General features: G+C 45.4%; 1 protein-coding gene across 6 annotated transcripts in view; it reads right to left on the bottom strand.

The window, feature by feature from the left end:
* Positions 1–6,497: 6,497 nt before the first annotated feature.
* Positions 6,498–19,682, bottom strand: part of Dgkg (diacylglycerol kinase, gamma) — a 194,759-nt gene continuing 181,574 nt past the window's right edge. For 4 of the 6 annotated variants that reach the window (XM_063270312.1, XM_006248538.5, XM_039088043.2 and 1 more), the window contains 2 exons: positions 18,918–18,978; positions 6,498–9,333 (listed from right to left, as the gene is read on the bottom strand). In XM_063270312.1, the coding sequence (XP_063126382.1) occupies position 9,333; positions 18,918–18,978 (62 nt within the window). In that variant the 3' untranslated portion in view covers positions 6,498–9,332. The remainder of the gene's footprint in view (positions 9,334–18,917; positions 18,979–19,682) is intronic. The other 2 variants (XR_005490982.2, NM_013126.2) reach the window with 2 other exon arrangements.

Below are 19,682 nucleotides of genomic sequence, written 5' to 3'. Positions count from 1 at the left end.
TTCGGTCCCCAGCCCCGGAAAAAGGAAAAAAAAAAAAAACAACGAAACCACCGTCTACCATGACCATGCTCTTTTCTAGTTGCCAAGAGGATGTGCTAATCAATGGCTCCTCACTATCTGCGCTAACACCTCCTGAACTGAGATCTCGGGCTCCATCTCCCTTACCTCAGGGATAATGAGGAGAGAGGAAATACTGGGAAAACCGTCTTTATTATTTTTTTTCTTGAGATAAAACCTCACTGTGCAACCCAGTATAGCCTTGAACCTGTGCTCCTCCGGCTCAGCCTGGGAAGGCGGGATGATGGGCACGTCCCACGCAGATGAGTTACTGCTCCTTTCCTCAAGATGGTGCAGTTTTATGGCTTCCAATTGCTATCTCTGTCTCTATCACTATCTATCTATAGTCTATCCATCACCCATCTATCATCTACTGATCAATTTATCTATCATATCTACCATCTATTATTTTCTTTCAAAAAGGAAATAAGAAGGAGAAAAAAACCAAGTTTGGTCCTTACTTAAATGTGCTTCTGTGTAGTTCTACAACAGAAAGCACAGACTTTATGGACTTTTATTGATCCCGACTTATGCGGCGGGATTGTAAAATTCCTTTGTCCTCTGCCGTCAAAGGTAAATAGAAGTCCTGTGTTTAATTGCCCCTCACCTTGTAATTTCTCCTAAAATTCCACTTCAGAAATAATTTAATGTTACAGAAAGGGAAAAGCTCAGTCTCTTCCATCAGCTAAATAATGACTTGCCCAGTAGATTTTTTAAATGACACTTTGATTCTCTGGTCTTTCAGTGTTTGACCTCCAGAACTTAGCCTTCCTTGTTTTTCCTCTTTGTCTTCACCTTGGTCCCCGCATCTTTCAGACTGACCTTTAGTACGGCATGAGGACTCTGATCTGTTTGAGTTCCTTACATTCTTGGCTGTTTCTTTTCCTGGATTAGAGTCTTAGCACAAAGCCCCACAGGTGACCAGGAGGAAGGACCTGAGGAGTAGTGATGGAGGAGGAGAAGGTGTGTGGGGGCTCTCCTGCCCAGACTGTCCTGTGCCCACACACTCCAGATCTACAGAAGAGGGAGGAGATAAGGTTACATGTTCATTTTGGAAAGGAAGGATGCCACACATAGGGCTGACATGGGATAGTGAGTCACCGTCACAGAGGAGCCCTGAGGAGCTCTCAGTGATGCAGTCATCAGGTTTTGAGGGCAGCTTCTGAGAAATCCAAGTCCTGGATTGACCACTGTGACATCTGCTGCTCCTTAATTTCCTCATTGTCAAGAAATGGACTAATTTTGTAAGGGCCTCAGGAAGTTCAAAAGGAGCAGACTTTGGACTAAATAGAAAAGGTAGTCATTGTTTAGTAACGATTTCATGAATGCATAGATACCTCTGTCAGCCGGCCCTCTCTCCACCCCTCACTCCCTAGCTTCAGGACTTCTAAGTCCTTTCCTCCAGTTTTGGAGACATTACCCAGGCCGATCATCTGAAAAGTCTAGTTCTTTCTCTTTTCATATTGAATCTGTATTTTGGCCTACTGATCTCTTCCTGTTTTGTAAGTTTACCTTTTGCCCTCTATTACTTCCGATTCGACCTCCAAGAAGTAGATGGCAAGTGTTTATGCCCTTCTGCACGAGCTGGATTTCATATTTTCTGAGTCTCGAAGCTGCCCTCCATGTGACCCAGGGAGCCCTTTGATGATCCAGATTTAGCTGTATCCATCACTCGACAGATGTCTGGGTGAAGGCCCCATGAGCTCCCTCTACATCCTGTGGTTTCAAGTTCCTGAGCCGTTGGTTAGAAAGCTTTCATCTCCACTGCCCCCCTACCCAGTCCAGAACCAAAGGACACATATCCACATTAGCTGTTCACGTATTCACTGAAAACTATCCGCTCGTTACCAACGGCAAGCGTGGTGCCGGGTGAGTTTCTCTTTGCCCCCAGATTTCTTCCCTCGACACACTCTACATTCTGACGATTCTTCTAGAATTAACAACTCTCATTCCGTCGGTAGCTCCTAGCTAGTCTTCGTTGACCCGCCTTGAGACTTGGAGTCACACGGGCCAGCAGTAGGACTTGCTTCTGCACCCGCATAGTTCAGAACAAAACAAGTTCGTCACAGCTCTGTCTACGGGACTCAGGCTAACAGATGAGGCCTCGGGGTTCTGTTGTCCTGTATGACGTATGAAGAAGGAGATGGTAGCAATAGTAAGATGCCCAGTAGGTTAAATAAGTGATTTCCCCAACCCCCTTGGCTTTCTGGATCTCTTTCTCCTTTAGGGATGATATTTCTCTGCCTTCTGAGCGCTTTGGATCCTCCCATTAGATCTCTTGGCATCTGAAAGGCAGCCTGCTATTCCATTTCTGTGGGACACAGATGGCTCAGCACACACCTACCACTAGTAAGGATCACACGCAGAGACTCTTTTTGGGAGGCTCCCTTAACAACCCCGGCACTATTTCCCCGTGCTGGCTGGTCACTGTTGACGGTGACACTTGAGCCTAAAAAGACTCTGATGTTCTCCACTCACAGGGCAGAACAAAAGCGTATTAGGTGGGTCTTGGGTCCTACTCTGGTAGAACCCGAAGTCTGAGGATTAAGGAGTGGCTTCCAGTCAGATAGCAAGGATGAGGTTCAGAGGATCCAGCTGTCCACAGAGGCGGTTAGGTTTAAGGCGAGGTGAGTCAGTTGTTCGTCGTTACGTGGCTCTACAAAGATTGACTGGCTAGGATGTCAGCCTTTCAACACCACATTACTTGACTCAGAACACTAGTGAAAACACTTCAGTAAGAGTGATGGGGCACAGCACAGAAACCTGTGGGGAAGCAGAGGTTTCGATGGAGATAGATATGTGTCAACTCCTTGCTCTCTTGCTATGTGTGGGACAACGAGTTTTTCCTTCCTACGCACTAACTCTCTAGTCTGTGAAATAAGTCCGATGTCTACATTCTAGACTACTTTGAGGATTAAAAGGGACATCAGTGGAAGACCTTGATGGAGTTACAGGAAGCAAGTGAGTAGGACACACATAGGAATTTCCTTTTCTATAAAGTCACCCTTTCTCTTCCCCCTCTGTACAGAGTATGGGAATATTCACTCCAATATGGTGGGACATCAAGCAAAACTGAAAACCCAACCAACCAACACCCAGCAAGATGGCTCAGTGGGTAGAAGTCTTTACCGTGCAAGTCCTGCAGTATGAGTTCTATCCCTAGATCCCAAGGGGGAGGCAGAGAATGGACTCCTGAAAGCTTTGCATGATTTGACCCTACTGTACACAGAATAGGATAGCAGCTTTTCCTGTTACTACAGTCTGACATAGGTCTTAACAGGATACTTTCACACTACTGGATTGGGTCCAGTGAGAATGTGACAGGAAGTCCTCGTTAGTCTTGTCTGCCTGTCTGTCTGTCCATCTGTCTGTCTTTCTCTGGTTTGTTTTTTTGAAAACAGGGTCTCACCATGTAGCCGTGGCTGGCCTTGAACTCACAGAGATCTGCTGCACCTGTGTGTGCCCACCACACTTGGCAGTGTCCTTTGGCCTTCATAGTCCACTCTTAATGGACTATCAGAGTTGTTAGGGAGAGCTCACAGTCATTATCAGCTGTCCTCGAATTGGGACATGGGTTAGAGCAGTTTGTCACATATAAGTCTGGCCTGACTGGTTAGTGCCCATTGATCTAGAAATATCTCTTGGGATCATTTTTCATTCTTTTAGGAAATCAGAGATTCCGAGAAATGTTTATCAGAAGGGCTTAACAGATCTACCGCCTTTCCCCCCTTTTCTTTGCCCTCATACTCTCTTCTTGACCCTACCGAGAGCTGATTTAACATTGCTGTCTACCAAACAGCTCCAGCGGCTTCGAGGGGGGCAAGTAACGGGCTCATAGCTTGCTTTTCACTCAACCAGAGCCGGGAGTTCTTTCTCTAAGAAGAGTTTATGTTCACTGCCCCGCAAGGCAGTCGTTTCTGGCATAGTTTCCTCTCTCTCCAGCTAGTCTTTAGAGGTGCTTTTATTCTCTGAGCTACACAGACGCCAGCAACTGTTGGGTCTCCTTTTACTTGTCCCCCCTCTTTAAATCTCCTTTCTAGTCCCACACTTGAGAGGAAGAGTGCAGATCCTTGATTCTTGCTTAAAGATGTGTGGATAATAACAGGAAAGATGGATGCTATCATAAAAGAAACAAGGAATTCTTACTTGGTACCCTGTCCTCCCAACTCTTCAGGAGACCGAGTCAGGAGGATCATTTGAGCCAGGTTCAAGGCCAGTCTTGGCAACGTGGAAAGAATCCCCCTATGCACTTCCCCCTCATCCCCATGTCGAAAGCAAACAATTCATGTTTATAAGCAAACAAACATGCAAAAAAACATTTAAAAGATAGAGCTTCTTTGTCTTTTTTTTTTTTTTTTTGCCCCCGGAGCTGGGGATCGAACCCAGGGCCTTGCGCTTGCTAGGCAAGCGCTCTACCACTGAACTAAATCCCCAACCCCCAGAGCTTCTTTTTCTAGAAAAGCATTCTTTGGACCATCATTTCAGAGAGTGGTTACTTCCCTGTTCACTGGAGAACAATAAAACCTGGTTTCTTATGGGGACAGAAAACTCCATGTTTTATTGTTTGCTTGTTTGTTTATATATTTATCCCATATAAATATATGAATATAATATATACGATGTAAAATATTATATATATATTACTTATATATAATTATATGTGGTGGTTTGAATGAGAATGGCCCACCCAGGCCCACATGTTTGGATGCTCAGTCTGACATTGATAGAACTGTTTGAAAAGAATTAGGCGGTTGGAAGAAGTGTGCCACTTGAGGTGTGGCACCCCAATCTGTGTGCCTGTGTGTCTGTCTGTCCCTTTCAGTCAGTCTCTCTGCCTCCAACTTGCAGCTCAGATGTAAGTCCTCAGCTTCTGCTCCAGTACCGTGCCATGCTCCTGCCATTGGCTTGCAGACTTTCCCTCTGAAGCTGTAAGCAGGCCCTTGGTGAAATGCTCTCTTCTGTAACTTGCTTTCATCGTGGTGTCTCTTCTCAAGGCGAGAAAAGTAACCACATTCATGATTAGTGTCCTTGGGGCAGCAGAAGGAGCAGGATCCTCTAGGACCTGGGGTGTGGAGAGTTGCAAGCTGCTGGGAACTGGACCTGGGTCCTCTGCAGGAGTAGCAAGTGTTTGTAACTGCTGAGTCATCTTTCCAGCCCTCCATATTCCCCTCCCCCGTTATAATTCCTGCCTCTTCACGTAGTTCTTAGAAGGCAGCTAGTGTTTGAATAGAGAACTCTTTTTAATGGAACACTAAAATAATTATTACTAGTGTGTATATTTGTGTGGTGTATGTGTGTGTGTGCTCACGCCCTGATGTTCACACCGGGGGTCAGGAGTCAACCCTGCCCAGCCGACCCCCTTCTCTTACCTTTAGGCAGGCTCCAGAGCTCTAACATGGAGGGATCAGGCTTGCACAGCAAGTGTTTTTATTCCCACTGAGCAATCTCCTCAGCCCTTTCATGCAACGTTTAGGAATACCAGTGTTTTGTGAGTAATATTCTAGAAAGTTACAGTTTTCAGATCGGGTGTAAAGTCTTAGACTGGACATGTGAGATCATTTTAATTTTAACTAAACACTTGCAGCTGCGTTCTTACCGATTCCTGCTGGACCCTAGAGCTTGTAACTGAGCGTGACTGGTTCTCCTTCTCAGAGGGTTGGCAGGCTCCCTCTGCCTTCTCTTCCTCTTCCCTCTCCCCTCTTTTAATGTTGACATAAGACACCCACCTGCTTCGGAATGTTAAGGAGTAAGCCTTTGACACAGGGAATCTGGGAGTCTAGATCCTGCCTACCCTTAGGATTCTGTATTTTTGTGGGTCCTGACTGTGGTAGTATTAAGGAAGGCACAGCCTAGCTGAGGCAGAAGGTAACTGAGAGTTCTGGCTGAGAGAAGAGGGGGCTAGAGATAGGGAAGGCTGATGTAATTATTTTTGGCAGGAGTTGGAACCAAAGCAGCAGGAGAGAGTAAGTTTTAAGACTCTCTGGCAAAGCAACTTTCTAATCTGTCACTGAGTATGTGTAAAAAGTGATTAGTAGGTCTCTATATTTATCATGATTACTCACAAATATGTAATTTACATAATATATACAGCACATTAAGTACTATGTCACCTTATATAATGTGCATATATATATATATATATATATATATATATATACACACACACACACACACACATACACATGTTATATAATGCCAGTCTGGAGGCTCTGTAAGGTTCTGCCAAGTATTTCCTAATTTATTTGGCAATTTAACGTAATTTTTTCCATCTGCAGAATGAACTCTCTTGAGAGGAGTTGGTCTGTGACCTGAATATAATCATCCTACAAATTCCATCTCCATTCCCAACTCACTGGGGAAACCCCATGGAAACCACGGCACACTGAGCCACAGTACCCAGCCCACCAACCCATCAACCCAGAGACAAGGTGCACCAAAGGTTTCCAGTTTCATTGTTTTTATTGCTAGTGGGGTGGAAGCATGAAGGCAGGTGAGGACACATCCACAGTGTAGAAAGAATCTGAGCAGGATAAGACATAAGGGACCAGGCTCTCCCTTGACCATGTAACTTTAAGAAGGTACGAAACACCGGTAAGCCTCATTCTCCTCTGTAGGGTAGAGATAATAATACTTTGTTGGTTAACCTTAGAGCTTGGTGTGGGGGTCACTTGGATGATACACTACACAATAAGAAACCACAGTCATGGTGTTTAAAAGATGATTTGTAAGGTAAGATTAAACAACAACACAGGACCTACTAAGATTAGCAAATCAGAGGTGCAATGCCATGAAGTTTCATACTCTGTGCCTCTGAAAAGGACTGGGCAGTGTCTCTCAAGTAACATTCAACCTCTGCAGGGCCCCATGGAAAGACTTGTGAGTCTCTGGGGATCCATTTCACCTACTGATGTTTCTGTCTCAACATCTGTAACCTTGGGAGATCAGAGCTGGAACACACACAAAACACGTCTGCAAATCTTTTAGAACCAGTGACCTTGAGGTGGAACCCAGCTCAGTTTCAGAACCAAGTGGCTTCCAAGGTAGTACTTGCTGTCACTTGGGAGCTGTTTGGTCACATCTCTGAGCATCCCACCAGCATGCTCTTTATGTGACCTGAGTTTTTCCCTTGCTCAGTAGAAGCATGTTTGTTGAGCAGGAGTGTTCCACGTCTAGATTCTAGATGAGCGCTTTCTTCAGAGGTGGGCTCAATTTGTGTAGATTCTTCATACACCCTTCCTTGTCTATGGCAAGACAGGAGGCAGCTCAGTGGAGTGATGTCAACTGGGCCCAGATCCCCTCTTGAGAAACTTGAGACAGAAATGAAGGTCCAGGTGAGCCAGGAGGCTGAGGCAAAGAATGCTTTCTACCAATGATACTGTGTAGAGTTGCCCTCTGGAGAGGAGGAAGATGCTGGCACCAACTGACTGAAGCCCAATGAGCCTGACCAAGACTATTCCGTCCTGGTTGGCAACATCTTACAGAAGTCACATATGTAGCCAGGAATGTATCCAAGGCAAGAAGATCTGGTGACCATGATGAGGTGACATGGAGGGTCAATCAATTGATCTGTCTGGTGCCTTCAACAATCAGGCCAACTTCTCCCCATGTAGGACAGGCCATAAAGAACTTGGAAATTAGCCTAATTCTCCACCTCCCATTCTCTTGTGTGGGCTTGCTCCATCCACTCACTGGCTATATGTTGGCTCCTCCCTGGGAACCTGGATCCAAGTGTGACCAATCCTCAGTGACAAGAAATAACCTTCTTCCCAGATGCAGGTTCTTTTATTATTTTTTTTCCTATTAGCAACTTCCTTAGTAACATTTATGGTCAAACCTCCTTAGCCAAGATACAGTGGAGAAGCCTTTTACTTTTTCACAACTCAGTTTCCTTATGAACCAATGGGACAATGAGGCTGGAATGGCACGTGTTTCATGGTTGCTCCCCGGATGTAGATAACTCTTGTAAACCTTGAAACCAGCCAGAGAAATGTGTCTCTACAAGCAAATGACAGTGGGAGAGTAAGGGCCTTCTTTTTTTTTTTTTTTCTTTCCCATGTTCTGTTCCCACACTATGTTTATTTCTAATCAGGGAAAGTCTGGCAGTAAATAAATATTTATATATTATATATAAACATATAAGCTCTATTATGTACATATAGAAGGCCATCAGAAAGCCCTTCTGCCACACTGTGAGAGTGGGATGTGCAAACAGGGAATCCCCTGACCGACTGTCTCCTGGTTTTCCCAGCAAAGCCCCCCAGCGCCCCTCCCCACATCGTCTCTGCCACCAGGGCTTGGGATTCAAATAGACACACTTTGGCTTGTATGGTAGTGAGGAGTAGGGAGTACTGGTAGTGGGTTTTTTTTTTCTTTTTCTTTCCTTTTTACACAACATTATGACATCAATTTGAAAAATAAAGTCCACTTTCTCAGCTCTCCCTCCCAAGTGTTCATAGGAACTATGAAAATAAATACCACATCTAAAGTATGCTGCCCCAGCAGCCTTGTTTGCTCTCTAAGCAAAACAGACACCAAGAGATGCTTCAGGAAGCGAACAAGTACCCATGGACAGCAGAGGGAACCAAGAATGGAAACGGCTTTCCACAGCTTCTTGGCTTTCCTCTGCAAGTTAAGGGAGGAGCTGTTGCTTGAAGGACGGCAAAGAGACCATCCTGTGCTCAATGAGCCCTGCCAAGGATTTTGCTTGGAGAGCTGTAGGCTGTTTTGTTTTTGTACAGAAGGACTTTTGTGTAAGTTTTCTGGGTTGGAGCTCTTTCCCTTGACCACATCCGATCTTGCTGTAGGCAGGAAACCTACAGCCTGGAGCCTTACTGGAGTGTGGTGCAGAAAAAGGGAGATGTCTCCTTCAGGCTCAAAGTCTAAAGCCTGTGGGAATGTGAAAGTCGCTGTATGAGCCAACCCGGTCTTCGTGGGCCCTGAGTCCATCCGGGATATCTCATGGGTATTGGCTCTGTTAGGAGTGGATCCATTTTCAAAATAGGTAGACCACATGGCAGGTGGAAGGTGGCTTTGCTTCCTCTGGTTATAGGTGCATGCGTGCGTTCGTACGTGTGTGCGTGCTCGTGTGCGCGTGTGTCTGCATTGGTGCGTGTGCATGTGTGTGTGCGTGTATATTCTTCTTTCCTTTCTTGGTAGAGCTGGTGCTTGGCATATCGTTTAGTCCTTTGAACGGCTTTTCCTCCTCAGAGAAAAGAAGCTGCTCTTCTGGGGAGGCCCCATCATCATAGGTGCCTGGTTTTTGTGAGTGATTTTAATCTGAAAAAGGAAACAGAGGTCAATTAGTGGTAATGAACAGTCCAGTAACTTAGGGCAGAGTGAACTGCGGAGTAGAAAGAAGGCCAGTTTGGGCTCAAAGGAGCCCCACACAGGACAACTGTCCTTGAACGGTTTCAAAATTGGCAACTTGACCCTGACTGGGCCTGGAGTTTGGCACTGCTGGAAGCGAGGGGCGGAAACACCAGGGAGAGACAGGTGTGAGCTTCCCACGTGGCAGTCAGCTAGCACCTGTCTTGTGTCCTTGCTATTCATAGCCTGTCAGAATGTCACAGCCAGAGGAAACCTCAGGAACCTTCCCGTTCACCACTCTGTGGGATGGATAAGGAAGAGGAGCCCAGAGCTTGGTCAGGGACTTGTCTTAGTCAAAGGTCACATGGGGTAGGGGCATAGCTCTCCATGCTCCCAGCCCTGATCCCGGCCCAGGCAGCAGACATATGTCAACCAGCTGACCTGGAGGCTTCAATTTAACCTCTGGCCAATAACCCTCATTGGACAGTTTCCAAATGAGTCCCTTAGGTCTATCCCCTCTTCTTAGACTCTAAGTTAGCCCTATTTTCTTAGATGAATTTATATATATTCATCTATACCATCAAACATATATATATATATATATATATATATATATATTTTTAAGGTTCTTTACTTTATCCTGTAAACATTCTATTAGTTATATGCATGGTTTTAAAATGCTTAATCCCTACTTCTTGAATGTGGCCTGGTGATGCCCCCACACTAATAATTCTCATTATCATTCCATCAACATTTATCAAGTATGATAGATGATCAGAGTGGGTGGTTGATAAGAGAACAGGAAGTACTTAGGATTCAAAGACTTGGGTGCGGGGCCGTGTACTTCTGTTTCCTTGGTTCAGAACTTTGGACAAATAATTCATCATTCAGAGAACAGTGCTTGTCAAACTTCAAAGTGAGGGTAACACTGATACTATTTCTTTACAGAAAGATCACGTGACAGACTGTCAATGAACCCCCCCACCCCCCTGTAAACTGTAACACGGAAGGAAATGGCTAGCTTTATCCCAGAGAGAAAGAGAGCAGATGCCAAAGGAAACAGAACCTGGAATTCCGTCACTCTAAGAACCTAATCTTTGTAGTTTTGCCATGCTATTAAAAGGGGCCACATGACCATGAAGAAAAAGAAGAATTACCAAAGAGAAAACCCATCATCTATTTTAAATTAATCTAGGATTTGCCACGGGGTCTAAAACACCGTAAGAAGCAAGGAAGGTCTGATGTGGATAGGGAGGCCCCTAATGTCTGAAGGTGAGGAAAAGGAGAAAGAGAAGGCACGGCGCAGAGGAACAGTGCATCAGGCTGAGCTGAGAGCACGGGGCGAGGGATGCGGGAGACTGGACAGTTGGCTGATACAGCGCTTTCAAAGGGAATGATGAGACTGGGTTCCTGGGGGGTAAATCAGAACCCTCTAAACATGGCTGAAGAACACGAGGAGAGCCGGGATGAAGGTAGTTGTTTAACAGAGGTCAGCAGAGCGGCTGGAGTAGGGATGTCTGGCTATGAAGGATCTACTTACTGTAAGTCAGGCTCACGTTTTTTAGGGAAGCGAAAGACCCTGGAAAGACCTTTAGAGCTGAAACGATGGCCCCCTCGGCTTTCAGCCTGCAGACGGTGACAAGAACGGATCTAGACTGCATCAAACCTCATTCCCCGTTGTGCGCCGTATTGCAATTGTTACGTTTGCCCTAGCATAGATAGAGGTGAGCCTCAGATGGGGACTCTAACTGTGCCGCTTCATGGCCCGGCGATTCGACATGCTAAAATGATAGAGATTTGGGACACGGGCTTTGGGACAAATCTCTCGCTCCTGAGCTCACACACCAGTTTGAGGAAGACGTCTGCCTCCTCGCTTTGGTATCCCTGAACCAATCAGATGCATGCTGGGAGAATGTGTTGGGGAAGAGGAACCAGTCCAGAGAAGAAAAGCATTTTCCCCTGGCATTCGGTATGGCTGTGTTCAGGGGAAGTGGGTGGCAGCTGTGTGTACGTTTACATTCCGATAGAAGGTCCTGGTTTCTCTCCTTTTCTTTCTCTGTCTCTAACCGAACTAAGTACTTGTCTGTCAGTCCCTCCAAAGCTAACAAAGCGAAACTCAAATTTGTTTTTCAACTTTTTTGTTTTGTTTTTGTTTGTTTTTTTAAAGACAGGCTCACTGTAGCTCTGGCTGGCCTAGAACTCTCTTATGTAGCCCAGGTTGGCTTCAAATTCATGGTGATCCTCCTTCCTTCTGAGAGCTGGGATTCTGAGTGGCTCTGCAACACCGAGGCATCTCTGCAGTTTAAACACAGGTGCCAGTAGGGTGGGTGCTTGGAGTGTCTCTTTTACATGAAAATTTGATCATGTTCGAGGATCTTATTACTATAGGTAACTGACAGATGTATGAAATCATACCCTCATTTTGAGTAAAAAAGATATGGGACCTTTATCCCTAAGTTAGGAGGGTATATGGTTAAAGTAGTCAAGAGTTCACTGAGGAGATAGTCTGACGTAGTTAGACCCACCTTTTCAACCCCAGATTTAACTACGTTTTTGTAGTTAAAGCCCAAGCCCACTTGGTAACTGGGCTGGAAATTCGGTCTCTGTGGTTCACAACAAGACAGACAGAGATGGGCTCCACTGTGAAGTGTTTTGTCCCATCGCACAGAGACTTGATCCAGTATTCCTATGTCATAGTTCAAAGTTCATGGGACTACCATAGCTTGTGATTTCTCCCTTCAGTGGAGCAAAATGCTATGCGTCTCTCTCACTCGTGTTAGAGATTGGCTTTATAGTCTCGGTTTCTGAAAAAAAACACCACATTTTATGACTTCAAAAGAAACACTGAACCTCGGAAGTCCATCCTGGATATTTCCATCCGAGGGCAAATGGAGTGTGAACCCGCCCTAAATCACAGGGGAGGCGCCCCAGGCCTGTCCAGGTCGGCTGGAGGGCAGAAGAGTACAGACCTGAGAGGTCTGAAATAGTCTCTCTGACAGCCAAGAGGTTAAAGTAAGTTTCCTTCTGAAAGTGATCATAGAAGGGGGCGGGGGCTGCCAGAGTTTGTACGATCATTTTTAAAATCTTAGATATTTCTCAGTTCCCCTCCAAGATCTTGAAATCCTCATTTAGAAGAGTCTCCTAGCACGAGAGGCCTTCGAGACCCGGACAGTCAATGGTCAACCTGGCAGAATCTAGAAGCAAGTTTCCTGATTATGTTAATTAGGGAGGCGGGGCACCTTAGCCTGGCTGGGACCCTGCACTGTGTAAATGGAGAAAGGAAGCCAAGTGGGGCTTGCATCCTCTCTTTCTCCTGACTGTAGACACCACGTTGTTGTTGTTTCTACTTCCTGGTGCCTTGACTGTACTCTTGAACTGTGAACCAGAATAATCCCTTCGCCCTGAAGACGATTTCCTTAAAATAGCTCACAGCGACATAAAACGACCCAAGACGGGCTTCAGATGTAGTAGGAGCAAGCCAGGCTTTGCAGAGTGAGGCTTGCTAATAGTTGGGGAGGTTTACTTCATCGTGGTTCTCAAGCTTTGGTGTCTGAACCTGCAGCATGCATCCCTCTGGAATTTGTCAGAACACCCAATTCTTGGGCATCAAGACCTACTCGGTCAGAACTCTGAGAGATGTTCTAGTGGATTTTAGCCCCCACCTCAGTAAGTCACACATTCACTCAAGTTTGGAAGCTACATTTTAACTTAGTGATTCATCCGTTATCCAGCTTTAGAAGGAGAGTCTTTTAACGTTTTGCTTTTTGAGACAGAGTGTCATGCGCCCCAGGCTAGCCTGAAACTCATTATGTAGCTGACAATTACCTCAAATTTGTAATCCTCCTGCCTCCACATCTCCAGTGCTGGGATCATAGTGTGAACAATGAAACCACCTAATTGGTAGTGAAGCATGAGATGTCATTTTACAGCACTGCGTAAGGCAAAAGTTCTTAATAAATACATATTTTATGTATGTATATATGTGTGTGGTGGTTTGAATATGCTTGGCCCATGGGCAGTAGCAGTATTAGGAGGTGTGACCTTGTTGAAGGAAGTGTGCCAATGTGTAGACTTTGAGGTCTCCTCCTATGCTCAGGCTCCGCCCAGTGTGAATGAGCACCTCCTCCTGGTGCCTGCAGGGGAGACTTTCCTGCTGCTGCCTTGGGATAAAGACGGAGAGCTCAGCTCCTTCTCTAGTACTGTGTCTACTGGAGGCTGCCATGTTGATAATGGACTGAATCTCTGAACCTGTAAGCCAGCCCCAATTAAATGTTGTTCTTATATGAGTTGCTTTGGTCATGGTGTCTGTTCACAGCAGTAAAACCCTAAGACAGTGTTTCTCTATATAAACAGATACCTGCTCATTTTAAAGAATTTACAAAACAACTTAAAAGTTTAAAAGCCACCCAGAAAGCAACTTACTTTCTTGGTACCCTGCTTCAGTTTATTCCCATGCTTGCATGTTTTGACTAAAATTGAGATCAGCCTCTAAATCTACTGTGCTCTGACATTATTTTGCCGGTGCTGTAATGTCAATATTTAATTTAGGATTAAGATTTACCCTTTAATTAATTATCTTAGCGCTGGAAAGTGAGCCCAGGCCTTGCATATGTTAGGAAAACATTTGCTCCCTGACTACATCTCCAGTCCTTAAATTTTTATGAAATTGTATTTCCAATGCCTAAATATTATTCCATTTGGTGAATGTCACGAAGTATATTTAAAACTTTTCAATAGGGCAGAAGAGATGGCCCAGTGGTATGAACATTTGGTGCTCTTGCAGAGGACCTGGGTTCAGTTTTCTGCACCCACATGGCAGCCCACAACTCTATGTAACTCCAGTTTCAGGTGATCTGGTATCATTTCCTGCCCTCTGAAGGCACCAGGCATGTGTACAGTGCACACACTTACATGTGAGTAAACACTGACATCCATAAAGTCAATTTTATAAATGTTTTAAAAAACCTACTTTCTCACTGAAGGCTGGACTTCCAAGAAAATTAAGCTGCATGAAGTAGAAATTGCTATTCTTAGACATCTATGTCTATTTTTAAGATTTATTCATTTTAATTGCATGTTTATGAGTGTTTTGCCTGTGTGTCTTCACACCATGTGCATGCTGTACCCACAAAGGCACATAGAAGGCACTGGATCTCCAGGAATTGGAGTTATAGATGGTGGGAAGCCACCATGCGGGTGCTGGGAACCAAACCTGAGTCTATTGCATAACAGAGAGTGCTCTCAACTAATAAGCCAGCCATAGGTTCTTCTTGATCCGTGGTTCAAAATGCATTCCAGAAAAGCTGATGAACTGTTTAGATCAGGTTGACATGTGGAGGAGTGTCTTGATAAACAGAGCTGGGAAGCCCTGCCCACTGTGGGTGGCACCATTCCCCAGGCCAGGGGTCTTGGTATGCTGAGCACTACTAGTCTACATAACCTCTGCTCTTGACTGCAGACACAGTGTGACCACTTCCCTCAAGCTCCTGCCTCTGTGACCTCCCAATTAGGATGGACTGTAACCTGGGACTGTGAGTGGAAATAAACCCTTTCTCCCTTAAGTTGTTCTTGTCAGGGTGTTTTATCACTGCAACAGGAAAAGAAACTAAGAAGGTTTCCATATTCAATTTCTAAAACTTTACATTCATTGCCCACAATTCAGCTGTGTATCTTACAACTTGTTGTTACTCTTACACTATTCTTTTCTAGTAGATTCATTTGGCTGGTTGCTGCTGATATATAGAAAAGCTATTATTCTTGTCTACTTTCCTATGGGACTTTGCTGAAATAATATATGTTATGAGGTTTCCCACTGATTTCTAGAGCTGTCTGTGGTCACAATCCCTAACAATAATGACAGTTTTGATTGTTTCTCAAATATTTATATTTATTTTATATTTGAATATATTGCATTGGCTAGAACTGCCAAGCAGTGTTAGCATTTCTTTCCTGTCTATTTGTTTAATGGGAATTTTTCTGAAGTTATGTATTTAGTAAAATATTTTGAAGGAGTTTCTTTCTAGTTCTAGGTTTGTTTGTTTTTTTGAGATAGTCTGTGTATCCTTGTCTGCCTGTCTGTCCTGGAACTCATTCTGTAGCCCAAGCTGGCCCCAAACACGGAAATCCTCTGGCCTCTGTCTTTGGAGGACTAGGATTAAAGGTGTGGGGCACCACCATCTCGCCAGTCCTAGTATTCTATGAATCTCTATTTTTGAAAGAATTGTTGCCAGACTTCAATCCTTGCATTTAGGAGGCAGGCAGATGGTGAGTTTGAGGCCAGCCTGGACTACATAGCAGTTCTAGGCTATCTATGGCTACAGAGGGAGACCCTGCCTCAAGACAAAACAAACAAACAAACAAAATGCTGGGTTAAAAAGATGCCTTATTGTCCCTGCAGAGAACCCCAGTGCCCAGCACCCATATACAGCTCCCAGCCACCTGTAACTCCAGCCCCAGGGGTTCTAAGCCCTCTTCTGGCCTGTGTGGGTACCTGCACACACACACACACACACACACACACACACACACACACACACACACACACATTTAAAATTAGAACTAATCTTTCAAAAAAGAAATATAATTGAATACTTTTGGTCATTTATTTATATTATCATGCTAATTCTCTCTCTAAACCAATGATAGCAGGTTTCCCTTTTCGTTCCTATAATGTGTCCTCAGGGTTGAATGACCTTTTGATATATTTTACTAACCTACCTATCTATACTTTGGCTTGAATTTTTACATCACATTCTTTTGAGTCACATTGCTTTATAGTTTTCTACTTTTAGGAATATTTTTTTCAGTTACTTAGTTCATTTTTGGGGGTATGTGTGTGTGTGAGAGAGGTAAAGGACACAGGTGTGCACATATGTTTGTAGTGTGTATGCGTGTGTGTGCTCACGCCTGTGGAGGTCCAGGGTTGATGTCAGTATTTTCTGTCACTCTCAGACATAGGATAGAGACAGAATCTATCTCTGAGCTCAAGTATTTTCTGTCACTCTCTGTCACAGGATAGAGACAGAGTCTGTCTCTGAGCTCACGGCTTACCCTTTGGCTGGCCAGGCTCGCCAGAGAGTTCCAGGGAGTCTTGTCTCTGATTCCATAGCAATCGGGTTACAGGCATGGATGAGAACAGCAGGCTGTTATCCGTGCCTGGGGTCCAACCTCACTTGACTGAGTGCTGTCCCCAGCCCCTCATTATGACATGTCCGTACATGTGTGTAATATACTTTGATTACATTTACCCATGACCCTCTTTTGTCCTCTCCCAGTCCCACTGATCTTCGAACTAGTTTCCCTTCTGCTTCCGTGCCTTTTGTTTGGTTTGACCACTGAGTGATTAGGACTCCTTACAGGGCAGAGTGAGGCGTTATCTGCAGGAGCACAGGCAACTTTCCACTGACTATGCACAGTGTCTTGCCTTCCACCAGAAACCACTATCTGTGTATTGATCCTCAGGGAGAGGTGGAGCCTCCTGAGCCCCCTCTCTGGTACGTTCATCTATTCTGAGATAATTTTGTATTTAAGTCTTTGTAAGCATTTTCTATTTCATTAATGGTTGGGTTTTTTAAAATTTTTGTTCATTGATTAGAATCAAAATTACATATTACTTTATAATCAAGTAATGCCATCACCCATATACCTTAAATTTTTTGTTACATTTGCAAGACTTTTTTACACTTACATATTCTTTATACCAGATTTTCTCTTCTAAGAACCAGTCTTAGATTTTACTGTGTTTAACATTATTTACTTTGTCTATTATCATTATTATTATTAGCATTATTACTACTCATTTGATTTCTTATGCTTGGTAAAGGATAGTATTTAGCACCAATGTATAATAAAATTATATATAATGGCTATATAACCCATAACATATATAATATGTATATAATATATAACTTATAAACTATAGCATATATGTGTGTATAATATATAACATATGCAATATATATTCCTTTGTTTTAGGTGTGTGTTTTAAGAAACATCTCCGACTTGCAGCCAGCTTGATGCCTTCCCATTGTATTGTTACAAGACTGTCCCTCCATGTATGTGTGCTCTGTGGCTCTTTCTCTATGTCCAAGGACACTAGTTCTCATAGATTCAGACCACACCAGAAACCAGCCTTGCTAAGACTTTGATTTGGGGTTTTAGACCCTAGAAGGACCAAAAAATATACTTCAGATGTTTAAATGCCAGTGTGGTAGCATTGGCAGCTTATGCCTATACCCCCAGCAGAGCAGAGCCAGAGAGGCACAGGCAGAGGCAGTGGCAGTGGCAGAGGCAGAGGCAGAGGCAGAGGCAGAGGCAGAGGCAGAGGCAGAGGCAGAGGCAGAGGCAGAGGCAGAGGCAGAGGCAGAGGCAGAGGCAGAGGCAGAGGCAGAGGCAGAGGCAGAGGCAGAGGCAGAGGCAGAGAGGCAGAGGCAGAGAGGCAGAGGCAGAGAGGCAGAGGCAGAGAGGCAGAGGCAGAGAGAGGCAGAGGCAGAGAGAGGCAGAGGCAGAGAGGCAGAGGCAGAGAGAGGCAGAGGCAGAGAGAGGCAGAGGCAGAGAGAGGCAGAGAGAGGCAGAGAGAGAGAGGCAGAGAGAGAGAGAGGCAGAGAGAGAGAGGCAGAGAGAGGCAGAGAGGCAGAGAGAGGCAGAGGGGCAAAGGCAGAGGGCAGAGGGGCAGAGGGGCAGAGGGGCAAAGAGAGGCAGAAGGGCAGAGGGGCAGAGAGAGGCAGAGGCAGAGGCAGAGGCAGAGAGAGGCAGAGGGGCAGAGGGGCAGAGGCAGAGGGCAGAGGGGCAGAGGGGCAGAGGGGCAGAGGGACAAAGAGAGGCAGAGGGGCAGAGGGACAAAGAGAGGCAGAGGGGCAGAGGGGCAGAGAGAGGCAGAGGCAGAGAGAGGCAGAGAGAGGCAGAGGGGCAGAGGGGCAGAGGGGCAAAGAGAGGCAGAGGGGCAGAGAGGCAGAGGCAGAGGCAGAGGCAGAGGGGCAGAGGGGCAGAGAAAAGCAGAGGCAGAGGCAGAGAGAGACAGAGAGAGGCAGAGAAAGGCAGAGGCAGAATGGTAGCCTGTCTTTGGATATCTCTGAGCCACATGAGAAAAGTATAATTTCTTCCATTTTAAAAATGACTTACTTTAATTATTTAAAAGTCTCTCTCTCTCTCTCTGTGTGTGTGTGTGTGTGTGTGTGTGTGTGCATGCGTGCATGTGCATGTGCGTGTATGTCAATCCCCTGAGGATTGGAGTGGTAGGCAGTCCTAAGCCACCTGACCCGGTCGGGTGGGAACCTAACTGGAGAGTCCTCTGCAAGAGCAGTGGCGCTTGTGAATGCTGAGCCACCGCTGCGGTGGCCTGGCCATCTGACTTTAGGCACAGGACAAGACTGGATGGATTTTCCTCAACCCAGGTTCATCAGGGTCACAAACGGTAGAGATTCCTGTCATCCTGCCTAATTCCAGCAATTATTGGCTTTCGACGTTGAGATGCAGTGATTTTATATCAAGTCAGTGGGTTAAAGACGTAAAACAAAGCCACACTTCTCACTGTCCCCCGAGACTGGCTAACTTACCATGCATGGCGGCTGCATCCAGGGTTCTCCATCCACTTGCATCGGCAGAAGCTTCTTAGTCCTAGAACCCCCAAACCAAAGAGACCATGGTGAGATCCTCAGAGTTGGAGAACCATCATCGTCACTCCCACCACAGAGGAAGAAGAAGTAGGCAGACATCGCTTGCTCACTTAGCGGAGTTCATGGAGACCACAGGAACTTCTAAAATTATAATCTTTAACCTATCTCAGGGACAGGACGTGGCCGGTCTGGGGCCAGGCCTAGGGACCTGTGCACACCTAGTTACCAAAAGCATTTATTTCTCTGGTTTCTGTCTTCAGACCTTACTTTGAGAAACTGTCGTGGGCACGCTGAGAGCCACAACCACCTGGAAACCTGGCCAGTAAACATGGCAGTCCCACAGCTGAGCACCTCAGTCCAGGGACCAACCAGAGGGGAAAGAGGCTCCACTCTGGAGTAGAAAAAGGCCTACCCTCCCCACTGAATGAGGGGTGGCAACATATCCAAGAGTTAATGTCTCTAAGCTGTAGATGTTCTCATCATGTGCACTCAACTCCCAGAAGCAGGCTACTCTGGGTTTGTATGCACTGTGCTTTGCTTAGAAAGTAACACATAGGAATAGTGACCCCAAGTGTAGAGGGAGAGGTTGAGGAGAAAGTGCTGCTCTCTTGCTTGGGAAAGGCTCCTTTGGAGTGTGGGCTCTGTAGAACTCTAACTTGTCCTTCCATGCCTTGTGAAGGGGGCAGTCCTTTGGAGGCCTCTGGC

This window comes from Rattus norvegicus, chromosome 11, assembly GCF_036323735.1.
Source record: "Rattus norvegicus strain BN/NHsdMcwi chromosome 11, GRCr8, whole genome shotgun sequence".
NCBI lineage: Eukaryota > Metazoa > Chordata > Mammalia > Rodentia > Muridae > Rattus > Rattus norvegicus.
This window is presented reverse-complemented; position numbering and strand designations above follow the sequence as displayed.